Genomic DNA, 13,554 nt, shown 5'->3' on the forward strand with positions numbered 1-13,554 from the left:
TTCTTTATGATCATGAAATAGACTTCATCTGTGTCAGTGGAACATAGCTGCAGGAAACTAGCAAATGACACTCGATTGTTCGCTAATATTTCACAAGTCTCGCACAGGAAATCAAGCACATGTTCATTAAGATGTAGTCCAAACCGGCAAGGTTCTGCAGGGTTCACACACACACACACACACACACACACTCGCTCAGCTTTAAACTGGGTTCTCACACTCTGGTTCCAACAAAAACGCTGTCGACAGCTGGTGTGGGAGGCTGTTTCTTTCTTTCGCTGAGTTTTGGGCCGCGGCCAAAGTCTTACCTCCGTCTGCACGCTGCTCCGTCCGCTACCTGTCACTCAACCCGTCGCCATGGAGACCCACCTGAACCCCCCCCCCCATCACTCAACAGAGACCAGCTTCACTTGTGTTGTGCGGCTGATGTTGGGGTTTTTTGTGTGTTTGCTGACGTCCAGTGAAACTAAAGACACAAATTCCTCTGTATTTTCCGACGTGAGCGGCTAAAATCACATGAAATCTGATATTTTCAATTACCATCTTACGGTGCATCTCGCAAAACCTGTCAAGAACATATCCTATATTTAGGATCTATCTATATTTCACCTGAAAAAAAAAAAGATACAAAAAAAAATACAAAGAGAAAGTAGAGAATTTCTATAGCATATAAAAAAAATAAGCATTTTATTTTCCCCATGCAAAATTTCTACTAGTGATAATAAAATATAATAATTTCTCACATTACTATTTTCGTTGTTGTTGCATTGTAACAATTAAGCACATTTTCACCTTAAATTCTCATTACTGAAACTACATATTAGCATATTTAAATAATATTTTTATAGTAATGCATTTATAGATCATGGTAGTATTTAATTAAAATATATTTTTATATATTTTCATATAGTTCATACAATAAATATTTCATATTTATTAATTTAAATGTGAAAAAAAAAACATTGAGAATGAGAAAATTAGAATTTTGACTGAAAATAATCATATTCTAAAAAAGGAAAAGGAAATAATTAATTCCTGAAAAGGAAAACATGTAATGTTTATGAAAATAATTTAATAATCAAAATAAAAAGCCATTGTTTTCATAATGCAAAATACTTATTTATATGAAAATGTCACATTTTAAATATATTTTATTCAGAAAAATGTGTTATTATCAGATTCACCCTTTCATATGTCAATAAATTTAGATTAGAATAAATATGTATGTACATTAGTAGTAGATTATTAAAAGGGAAAATAAATGACACTTGCTTTACCATGAAGTTAAAATATTGAAGCTATGGCACAGATTTAAGATTTCTCATCTTGCATACAGTAAAGAAATATGACATAATATCAATTATTTTATGAAGTCAGTTTGATAATGTTATAGTGAACATGACAGGGTAGTGTGTGTAACATGTTCATTTAAAACAATACATCAACAAACTCACAGCATGCGAATGAAGTTCACACACACACACACACACACACACACACACACACACACACACACGCTGGTCTCATACGGCTCTATTGTCTGTAGATGTCATTGTGGGGCATATGCTCTCACATGGCAGCAGAAACCACAAGAGCACAATTAAAAAACACTAAAGTGTGCCATAAACCTGCGCTGTTTCGGCTTATTAAAACACGCAGACGGACGATTCATCTTCACATCAACACAAACACTCCAGCATCCGTCCATAACACTCCAGTGCAACACTCCGTCCAGCGCAAATCAACACACACGGGATTATTCAGAGCCATGCACAATCACGCCTAAAAATACATTATAAAATCAGACTTGATATTGAAAGAAAGCTACAGTGAATTAAGCAGCAAAAGCTGAAGGAGCATGAGTCGGACGGGCCCTGAACTCACGCCGCAGTGCCACTTGTGACCTGAAGGGGGAGGAAAAGCTCAGGAATTGGAGAGATCATGTCCCGACTGAGCATCCTGCTAGACCAAACTTAATTTAATTAACACTGTATACTTTAAACAATCTGATGTGAGCACAGAGAGCAGAAACAGGAGAACCTTCTGATATAGTAACATCTGAGTGGATGCAACACAGTGACAAACACAATCAGATCATGGGAAAATCATGCACAACATAATCTTTCCCGTGCAAAACATTCAGCTAAGAATGTTCAGTGCATGCATTATACAAAACAGCATCATAAAATCAATTAATCAATGATTTATGCAGCAAAACCACCATTTGTTCGCAGTTCTTCCACATCTGATTTAGTGAAATCAGAAACAGCTGTGATATTAATCCACAGAAATCATGCATTTTTTGTTTTTTTTTCTTCAGCATGCTTATTTTTACTCTAAAGCTTCTGGTCTTTTACTGAACAAGCTGAGCGACAGAACGAATCGGACAAACTGAGAAGCACATAATGAAGCACAAACCCAACGAATGCAACTCAACAGCCGTCTGCTCAGCGTGAACAAAGATCCCGTGCATTGCATTCACTCAGCACACACGCATGAAAGAAAGATCCTTCAGAACTATTTCTGTTATCGTGCATGAAACCAAAAACACCACATTCACTGACATCTGAAAACTGCACAGCCAGAATCTTAATTATTATAACACACACATATCATTTGGGAAATTTAAAGTAGAAATATGAAATGTTTATATTTGTGCCAAATCATTTTTAGAAAATATTTTTTTTTTGCGCATTTTACAAATAAAGGGAACGGATATCTAAATTAATTTAATAAAAGGTTCTACATTAATAATGTGTGCAGATAAATGAAAATGTTTGTCATCTTCAAATTAAGTATTAATCTCCCTAAATAATATTCTACCACCAGATATAATCAAACACAAGGTTATAATATTGTCATGATCATATACTAATTATTTATTATTTAAATTAATAATAATAACTAATTGTAAATTATAAGAACAGCTATTATTTACTTTTAATTATAATTTATGTAAATAATTTACATTAATATAACAAACTTAGTATTTGCAAAATTACAATTGAATATATTTAATAATAATAAAAATATCTGTAAATAATAAAATTAAATAATACATCATTATAAGAAAAAAAAAACTATTCTTGATATTAAACACAAAATGAACTGGTGTCTAAAAGTCATCATGAAGTCTTTCAAGCAGTACGACACTGAAAGCTGGTTTCCATCAACACACACACACCTATCCGAACACCCAAAGCATCTCAAACACAGGTGTGTGTCGGTGTGTATGTTGCATTAATGAGTCACATGACACTCAAAGTGTTTCCCGAGTCAGAAACGACACACACCGGACTTGTGCGGGAATCATCCGCGATCACCTTCCCCGAGACCGAAGCGTCCCATCAGGACTCCTTCAGTCCCGTCTCTTAAAGAAGCACAGCACAACACTGTCCGGACGTCCTGCGAGGCGTCTGCTCCGACACACACACATCCCAGCGTCATTAACCGAGCCTCACACAATACACACTCACACACTATTGTGCGGCCTTTTGACTGCAGAGTCAAAGCCTTTAACATGCTTTGTGCGACGGACAGAAGCGCTTCAGGTGAAAAACACTGACTTACTGATGAGGGCAACCCGGGGGGAACTTTCCGAACCTTCTTCGTCTGGACTTCTAGAAATAAAAACAAAGACAGACGAGATATTTAGCTGGAGTTGCACTGAAATGCAACGAGACACAGTTTAGTGAGTGACAGACGGAGACGGTGTGTGTGTGTTCTTGACAGAAATACAAGCGTGTGTGATTTGCCCTGAAGGTTGACACCTATTGAAGGTTGGCACCTCAAGGCCCGAGGGTCGATGCATTGTTAGGAACACAAACACACGTCTTTGAGTGCACAAAAAGAGAGAAAATCGATAATCACTGCAAGCTCTTTTTGACAGAAGAGATTAAAAAAAGAGAACAAAAGAAAGTGTGTTCTTGAAGATCCTGACATGATGAAACAAATGCAAGGACTTTCAGAATAAAGCAGCTTTTTTAGAGTGACTACAGCGGCTGATGATGATGATGATGATGAAGGCTCACCCATGGCGTCGCTGTGAAGGGCTCGTCGGCGCGGGTTTCCTGCATAATGCTGGTAATACTGTGAGCCCAGTTTGGTGGGAGACACCGTCTCCGGACTGACCATCCCCACCTCGCCTCCCATGAGCCCCGACTGGACACGAACACAAGAGGACACACACATCAGAGACACTCCGTTAGGTTAAAACACACAAGAACACATTCCTGAAGTGAAACACAAGCAGAGAGAGACTTGCTTTATTCTCAAGACGACGACTGCAGTGTTTGTAAAGACACAGATATTAAATAAAAAACTGGTTTAGAATGCATTGAAATTCAGAAGCTAGACTAATAAAAAATCTGAAAATAAATAAATGCATTTGCTGTGCCACAGTGTTTTCCTTTCATCATCTGTGAAACATAATACAGTGTCTGTGATGAGCTGATGATTTCATCAAAAAATGACGGAAATATACAAACAGATGCTTGAAATGGCATAGTTTGTGCTATAATGATGCAATGCTCTATTAAAGCACACAGTAGTTGTTGTTGTTTTTTCTAAAAATAAAAAAGTATTTAATTAGGAATTTTAAAGTTGTGATCTTTAAAAATATTAAATATTTGACCTTCATGATTGAAGCCACAGTTTGATCAACAAATGGCAGATATTCACAAACAGGTGCTTGAAATGTCAGTTTCTTGCAAAAAAATTAAATATTAATTAAAATAAAAGTTGGAATGTTTATATATATATATATATATATATATATATATATATATATATATATATATTTTTTTTTAATATATTAATTTAAATTTAATTACAAATAAAGATGCTTCAAATTTCATTATTTATTTTTTGCTAAGAAAGTGATGTAATGTTGCATTAAAGCAAACAATATTTCAGAAAATTTTAAATAAAGGCCTTTCAATTTAAAATATAAAAACTGTGATGTTTAAAAGACAATTTGACCTTCATAGCTCCACCAAAAAACAAAACAAAAAGACAGAAATATACAAACAGATGCATAAGATGTCAAAGTTGTGCTAAAAAGCACTGCGATGTTGAGTTAAAGCACACAGTATTTAACAAAGTACAAATGCCTTTAATTGCAATTATATTCTGACATTTAAAAGACAATTTGATCTTTGTTATTAGTCATAATTGCATGTAAAAATTTGCGAATTCTTTTTTTTTTTGGTTAAAAAGTGATGCAAAATTGCAGTAAAGCATACAACATTTGCAAAATTCAAATAAAGGCCTTTAATTAGGATTATAAAAATGGTAATATTTAAAATACCATTTGACCTTCATAAATATACAGATGCTTGAAATGTCTTGAAAAGTGATGCAATGTTGCATTAAAGCACACAATATTTAGTAAAAAAGTAAAAAACAACAACAACAACCTTTAATTAGGATTATAAAACTTATGACATTTGAAAAACAAATTTGACCTGTATAATTACATAAAAAATAATGACAGAACTATCAAGTATACAAGCACGTGCTTGGAATATCATAAAAAAAAGTTATGCAATGTTGCATTAAAGTACACAATATAAAAAAAAAAAACAGGTAAACAAAATGCCTTTAATTGTGATTATAAAAGTGGAAACAATAAAAAAAATAAATAACCTTCATAATAAGAGCCAAGCTTTTCCAAATATGTAAATTGAGGAAGATCATCCATCAATCCAGCATCCCTGCGAGTGTGTGTGACCCAGCGAAGCTCCACAGCACAGACTCTTCCCATCATTCCCCTGTCCTCACCGAACACTTCTGCTAATCAAGCCCAGCTAACGAGAGCTCGCTCGCTCCTTCCAAAAGAAAGCTATCTGAAAGGACAGAGGATGTTCGGAAGTCCGATCCGGGAAAGAGCGCGAGCCCCGGGCGCAAGACGTAACATAAACTTCCTCCCAAACTTTTTAGGGACACTCGGGGGGTAACGTCCCGGGCCGGGCTCATTAGAGGAAGTGATAAAGTAGGGAGAATGTTTGCGCTGAGCTGAATTCAAATGACGGCAGCTCTCACAACAGACTTAGCGATGCTTGACTAGCGCCGCATTCACATGCAAAACAAGCTAAATAGGCCAATTACGCGGCGGCCCCTGGTCGCAGGCTTCCCCGCGGAGGAGAGCGGGGTCTGCCGCCTTTCACAGGCTAAAACAAAAGAGTCCTTGTCTTAAATAAGTCGCCCCTCTCACAGTTAAAGAGGGTTTTTTTCCAGGACGGGGGGACGCTAAAACAAAAGTGTCTCATTTTCAGCGGGATGGACATTTTCTCCCAAGCGCCGTTGCCTCGCAACTACGGAGGAAGAGAGCCGGCCCGGCGCGATCCGCATGCCGAGTCTCATGCCCAGTTTGGGAGCCGGCTGGCACGGGTACCCAGCTGGCATCCAGAGGAAATATTAACAAAGATAAATGACACACACCTGAAGACGCCCGTGAAGGATTACCGGGCCGCATTAATAACAGCAGGCACATGCTTGCCTGGCCACCAAATGATGATTGCGAGAAACCCACAAGACATTAACGTAATTGGAAAAGTGCAACAAACAAAAATACACGACAAAAGAAGAGAAAGTGCCTTCAAAGGCTTCTCTAAGAATGCGACAAGATGAAAAAGAGACTCTAGTAATCTCATGTTTTACAAGAGGTCTTGACGATGATTCGCACTGAACTCATGCAAACAAAGTTTGCAACCAAAAATAAAAATCTAATTATGCACAGACAAAATTAATTATGCATAGACAAAATATCCTTATTGGAAAAAAATTAAAGACTAATTAGATCTCTCTAATGTCTCGAATGCTTCTTGTAGAATGCAATGAGATTAAAACGAGATAAAAACTGCAATTAAGAGCCATGAGAAAAATCTCGGCGATGTCTCACACTAAGTTCATATTTGCAAAGATATCAAAGTTCATAACTAAGTGACATAATTAGTTGCTTTTGTAGGGAGCAATGCAATATTGTAATGCATTGATTTTAAAAGTAACTTTCCCCAATAAAACGAACTCATTCATTTCTCATCAGATGATATGTGTCTCTGGAGCATAGCACAGTTATATTAGTAGCAATAGCCAAAAATACACTGTATGGGGCAACAATATGCATTTTTCTTTAATTATATGTAAAGATCATGTTCCATGAAGATATTTAGCAAATGTCCTACCATAAATATATCAACACTTATTTTTTGATTAGTAATATGCATTGCTTAGAACATCATTTGGACACTTTAAAGATGATTTTCTCAATATTTTAATTTTTTTTTTGACATCCTCAGATTCCAGATTTTCAAATAACTGTATCTCGGACAAATATTGTGTAATCGTAACAAACCATACATGATGTGGTGTGTGAAACATGATTTATTCAGCTTTCAGATGATGGTCAAATCTTGATAAAAAAAAATACAATAAAATGACCCTTATGATTGGTTTTGTGGTCAGAATTGACAAATGAGCTAAGTTTTAAAGCTGTAGATTCTTACCGGATGACAGCTAGTGACTCATTGGAGTCTGTTTTAATTCTCCTAATGAATTTTTTAACAAACATACTTCAGTAAGTGGAATAATAAATGAGAGAGCAACCTCTGAGCAATAAAACGTATAAAGAAGGAGACCGAGAAGCACAGCCGTGAGATGGATGTTGGTGTGTGAAAGAAGGAGTGCAGAGGGAAGCAGGGAGGATAAAAAGAGCAGGAGGCCTGAAGCAGATGAATGAGGACCCCCACGAGCATCCATCTCCTCGGGTCGGTCCATGCTAAATGGCCCGCGGTCTGCAGGTCTGGTGGACCCACGGGGGGCCCGTTCCCCTCGGACCCGCGGCCCTCAGATGCCCATGAGATTTGGCCACAGCGGGCCACCGTAGACGAGGCCCACCCCGCCGTTAAACTCCAGCCAAACCCAGAGAACATCAGACATCGCTCCTTCCCAGCGACCGAGAGAGATCAAACCTGAAACTAATGAGTGCAGACAGCAGCACCGCGGGAGAAACCACCGCACCCTCATCAGCATCCAGTTTAAAGAGTGTTTCTTACTTACATCACATGATCTGTGTCTGTTCAGAACAGCACACAGCATCACCGCTCCACACCTCACCCAAAACAAAGCACACCGGATGCTGAAGCTGAGTAGCTCATATCTTCTTTCATGGTGAATAAACGATCAAAGAAAGAGCGATTAACATCCCAATTAAAGGGACGGTCCACCTAGAACTGTAAATTATGTAATTCTGTAATCTCCAAAAATAAATAAATAAATACATGAAGTATAATATAATATAGTAGCTTGCAGATTATGTGCATTAACAACCTTAAATTACACGTTAACAGTCGTGTTCATCCATTGTGGTGTGTTACAGACTGACAGACACATAAACTCATATATATGTGTGTGTGTGTGTGTGTGTGTGTGTGTGTTTCAGCATCAGCATGCGTGTACAGGTGTGTGTGTGTGTGTTTGTGTACAGGTGTGCTGTTCTGTGTTCTGATAATTAATGGCTGGAGGACACATGCATGCATCAGTTTCCTCCTGCAGAGCTCTGACACGTGTGTGTGTGTGTGTGTGTGTGTGTGTGTTTTGGGAAATAACGGTGGGTGCGTAAAGGTGGAGTAGTTCACCACACACACACACACACACACACACACACACACTGCTGTGTCATCACTGCTCCTCGGCAGCAGCTGAGACAGTTCTCTGACCTCTGACCCCTGCACTGCGGGACACGCTCATCACTGCCTCATTACTCAGTGCTGAGCGAGTGTGTGTGTGTGTGTGTGTGTGATGGCATTCCAGAGCAGTGTGAACATTTCATCATCATCCTCAGAATGGAATACTAGCCGACTGAACACTGCATACTGTTTAATACACGTCTCGGGCGTCTCAATATGGCTGCTGAAAATACAGCTTCGCATCACAGAAATAAATTACATATTAAAATATATGTATTTGCATTGTATTTTTGATCAAACAAATGCAGCCTTGATGAGCAAAAGAGTCTTACATATTTTTATTATTAAGTCACAGAACGTCTGTAAGGGCTGGCTGTTCACAGAGTGCTGTATCAAAGCATATTAAATGCAAAGTTGACTGGAAGGAAGAAATTGGCTAGGAAAAGGCGCATGAGCAACCGGGAAGACCCCAAGCTTGAGAATACTGTAAAGCAAAGCAGATTCAAACAATTGGGGGAGTTTCACAAGAAGTGGACTGAAGCTGGAGTGAGTACATCAAGAGTTACACACTCAGACGTCTTCAGGAAAAGAGTGACCAAGCCACTTCTGAAACGGAAACAACATCAGAAGCATCTCACCTGCTAAAGAGAAAAAGAACTGGACTGTTGCTCAGTGATCCAAAGTCCTTTTTTCAGAAGAAAGTACATTTTGCATTTCATTGTAAAGCAAGGTCTGTAGTCTGGAGGAAGACTGGAGAGGCACAGAATCCAAAGTCCAGTGTGAAGTTTATGAAGTCAGAGATGATTTGGGTGCGTGACGTCTGCCGGTGTTGCCGGTCAATGCAGCCATCTACCAGGAGGTTTCGGAGACCTTTATGTTTCCATCTGCTGTCAAGCTTTATGGAGATGCTGATTTCATTTTCCAGCAGGACTTTAGCACCTGCCCACAGTGACAAAACCACTTCCTTGTGGTTTGCTGACCACGATGTTAATAATGTGCTTGATTGACCAGCCAACATGCCTGCCCTGAACCCCATGTGTAATATATGGGATATCTTCTGTATGGACAAAAATGTCTTGAATTTCTCAAAATATCTTCTTTTATGTTAAGAAAGTAATTCATACAGGTGTGTAATGACATGATGTTGAGTAAATGATGGCAAATCTTGGGTGAACTATCCCTTTAAGAACGTACATTTAATAGTAATCTGTGTACATGATTGTATAGTGTAATATATAATAATAGATTAAAATACTACGCAGTGAGGTCATGTGACATGACTTCTTGAAAAGTGTATTGTTGTATACTATATCATCTTTTAAATAGTATGCAGTCTGCTAGTATTCAATCCCGAGTGGCCTTATACTCCAGAGCTCTGAAAGAGACACTTCTGAGCAATAAAACACGCCTCTTTAAACACATGAAGACATGATGTGGCCTATCCCACAATCCTCTGTGCTCAGGACACAGCCTCCACAGTCAAAAGACGAGCGCTTCACACTCGGAGACAAACACCTCTCAAACGGAGGAAGGAGAGAGGAAATCTACACACCTCTCCTCATCCTGTCTGCATCTGCGTCTCACTCTCGCCTGCATCACACACTCGTCCTCAGACATCCACAGCCTTTTATCTGCGCGCTCAAACGCAGTGAATAGGTAAATGCCGGGATAAATGAATATTTGTAAACCCATTAAAGTGGAGGTGATGTTAGCGGAGGCTCAAAATAACCGGCAGCATGTGTGTGTGTGTGTGTGTCCTCACACTGATTTCTGGCTCTCGTCACCTAGCAGAGCTTTAGCACAGGAAGAGGAATTGGATGCAAAGAGACGGCAGGTGAAGAGACACACACACGGGCCTTTTTACAGCGGGGCTTTTAACAAGGGGCAATTAACACTTTGACGTGCAACAAGGAGAAAAGTACTCGAGCAGACAAGCAGCTAAATATCAGAGAGACACGAGGAGTCGTCACACACACACACACACAAACACACATGCATAAGTGTAAATCATCGCTTTTTCAAAGAAAAAATATCTTGAGTTAAACATCAAATCATAAATGAGACGTGAATGTTACAGAAAGCCAAACAGAGCGAAGAATCACGTCAAAAACATCCCGGACGCTTCCTGAGTGTGAACGGCTTCCAGGGTTATTCTATAGTTAAATAAAACCATGTTTTATTCTTAGCTGTTTTAAAACATTAGAAGTAAATTTTTAATGTATTGCTTTTTTTTTTTTTTTACATATGTAGTGATTATAATTATTTAAAATCATTTTTATGTCAAGTACTTTAAATTATCTTTGTGTGAAATGTGATATAGAAATAAAATGTATGTTTATAAAAAACTGTAATAATAAATTGAAAATAAAAAGCAAAATGAGTTGACGACAATTACTGAATTTATAAAAAAAAATAACATGATTACATTAAATGAAACATGAATACATCATTAGTTAAAGAGAAGCTAATAATTAATTAAATGATTAAAATCTAAAATTAAGATAAATAATTGTAATGGATTAAAGAATTCATAAAAAATTAATAACAATAAATAATTTTAAAACAAAAACGAATTCATGAAAAAATCAGATGACAATAAATAATTTAAATGTAAATTAAATAAAACAAAAATGTAGTTAATGAGAAGCTAATAATTAAATTAAATCATTACAATGTAAAATTAAAGATAATAACTGAGCTAATAATTAAATCATATAATACAAATTGAAATGAACGATTTTAAAATGATTTTTTTTTATTAAACATCAAAAAGATTTACTATGTTCTATTACATTTCTGAAAAATTTAAATAAATTTAAAATATAAAACAAAGCATTCCAATTACTAGAAAATATTATATATATATATATTATTTATATATATTATATATATGTAAAAATACATGCAAAGTAATGTTTTTGCGATTGACTTTATCTTATGGTTGGTCAACACCATCAGCCAATAAACAGCAGCGCTCACACATGAAGAGAAACAAGTGGATAGATGTGTTTGTGTGTGTGTGTGTGTGTGTGTGTGTGTGTGTGCATCCTTCACCTCAAACCATAACGCAATCACAGGCTAAAACCCTGCACAGGAAACACACACACATTCCTAAGATGTTTCTACAGCAGACTAATGCATCAGAAACTCTCCCTCTCTTTCTCTCTCTCTCTCTCTCTCTCTCACACACTGTGTAAATACTGGTAAAAGAATGTATATCCTGAGTGCACTGTAAGTTGCTTTGGATAAAAGCGTCTGCTACATGCATGAATGTAAATGTAATGTAAATGACATTGTCATGTGACTCATGAGTCCAAACGCCATCTTTACCTCTACACTGCTGTCTGTGTGTGTGTGTGTGTGTGTGTGTGTGTGTGTAATATGTTTATTTGTGTTGCTGTAAACTCATCTTCATACTGTAACTCACTTATATCCATCCACACACATAACAAACAATCACATGGTAATCATTCATGTCGACTTTGTACATCATTTCCAGCCATTATTATTTTTTTGTGTTATATTACAGCACACGACCAGCTGAGACCCTGTGTGTGTGTGTGTGTGATACGACCAGCTGAGGTCCTGTGTGTGTGTGTGTGTGTGTGTGTGTGCTTTCCCACCATTAGATTAATAAACTAGTTTTTCAGCAGATAGACAGTGCTAGCCTGTGCCGTTACTAATGTTTCCAAAATATTAAAATATTAAAATGTAACAATGTTGCGATGTAGGCTGCTCTGGTTGCTAGGTGTTTTATTTCCTTCAGACTTTACTGAATTCACTCACTTTCGATTTGAATTGCATTGCATTGGCTAAACCTACAGGAAGCAGAAGTGGACAGAATATAATTCAAAGAAATTCAACAGCTAATGTGAAAGATAAACTGAAAGCCTGCAGACTTTTAATATATATATATATTTTTTAACTTTTTCTTTATCGAGCCACCATACAATATTTGTTTTAAGCAACTTTGATTTATTGTTAAAATGTTAAAAAGTTATTTTTTTTTACTTAAATATATTTTAATTCCACTTCCTTACATTCACATTTGAACTGTAATTCAACATCATGTTTGCAACTTCAAATCAAATTTGGGAACTGAATTGAAATCTAAACAGCATTAATAATTCAATTCTGAATGATGCAAAACCCTAAAAATAAAAGAAAAGAAAAGAAAAGAAAATGTTTTGGTACAAGATATTTTATTTTATAATTAGGGTTGTGTGACATTAAAAATAAATAATCAACCATAATATGAGGAATATTAACAGTGATGAAAGCTTTAAATTCCACTTTATTTTATATTTAATGATTGTTAGAATAAAAATAAAAATATTGTTAACTACAACTGAAACCATAAAAAATTATTTTCATTAATTTAATTAAAATAAACCTTACCTAAAATAAAATATAAAAACTTAAAATCTTAAACTTTAATTTTTTTATTAGTATTAGTATTATTATTATTTGGCTATAGTTGAATAACCTAACTGAATAAACTACAATAAAAAAAATGTTTAATAATAAAACAAAATTACTAAAATTTAAATGAAAATAAAATTAATACGAAACTTTACATAACATAAAACTAACAAAAATAAAATCTAGTTCAAAATATTTACAAAAACTGTAACATGTCGGTGATAACAAAATAACACTGGTATACAGGTGCTGGTCATATAATTAGAATATCATCAAAAAGTTGATTTATTTCATAAATTCCATTCAAAAAGTGAAACTTGTATATTTTATTAATTCATTACACACAGACTGATATATTTCAAATGTTTATTTCTATTAATTTTGATGTTTATAACTGACAACTAAGGAAAATCCCAAATTCAGAATCTCAGAAAATTAGAATATT

At 36.2% G+C, this 13,554-nt stretch overlaps 1 protein-coding gene across 2 annotated transcripts in view; it reads right to left on the reverse strand.

The window, feature by feature from the left end:
- Window positions 1–3,072: 3,072 nt before the first annotated feature.
- The window catches only part of LOC113085049 (transcription factor 4-like), a 48,523-nt gene continuing 38,041 nt past the window's right edge, over window positions 3,073–13,554 (reverse strand). Inside the window, exons 1-3 of one of the 2 annotated variants that reach the window (XM_026255065.1) lie at window positions 5,647–6,722; window positions 4,032–4,161; window positions 3,073–3,620 (exon numbers count right to left, since the gene is read on the reverse strand). In XM_026255065.1, the coding sequence (XP_026110850.1) occupies window positions 3,310–3,620; window positions 4,032–4,161; window positions 5,647–5,697 (492 nt within the window). In that variant the 5' untranslated portion in view covers window positions 5,698–6,722 and the 3' untranslated portion in view covers window positions 3,073–3,309. Of the gene's footprint in view, window positions 3,621–4,031; window positions 4,162–5,646; window positions 6,723–13,554 lie in introns of those variants that run through there. The other variant, XM_026255064.1, reaches the window with a different exon arrangement.

Source organism: Carassius auratus, unplaced genomic scaffold, assembly GCF_003368295.1.
Source record: "Carassius auratus strain Wakin unplaced genomic scaffold, ASM336829v1 scaf_tig00041178, whole genome shotgun sequence".
Taxonomy (NCBI): domain Eukaryota; kingdom Metazoa; phylum Chordata; class Actinopteri; order Cypriniformes; family Cyprinidae; genus Carassius; species Carassius auratus.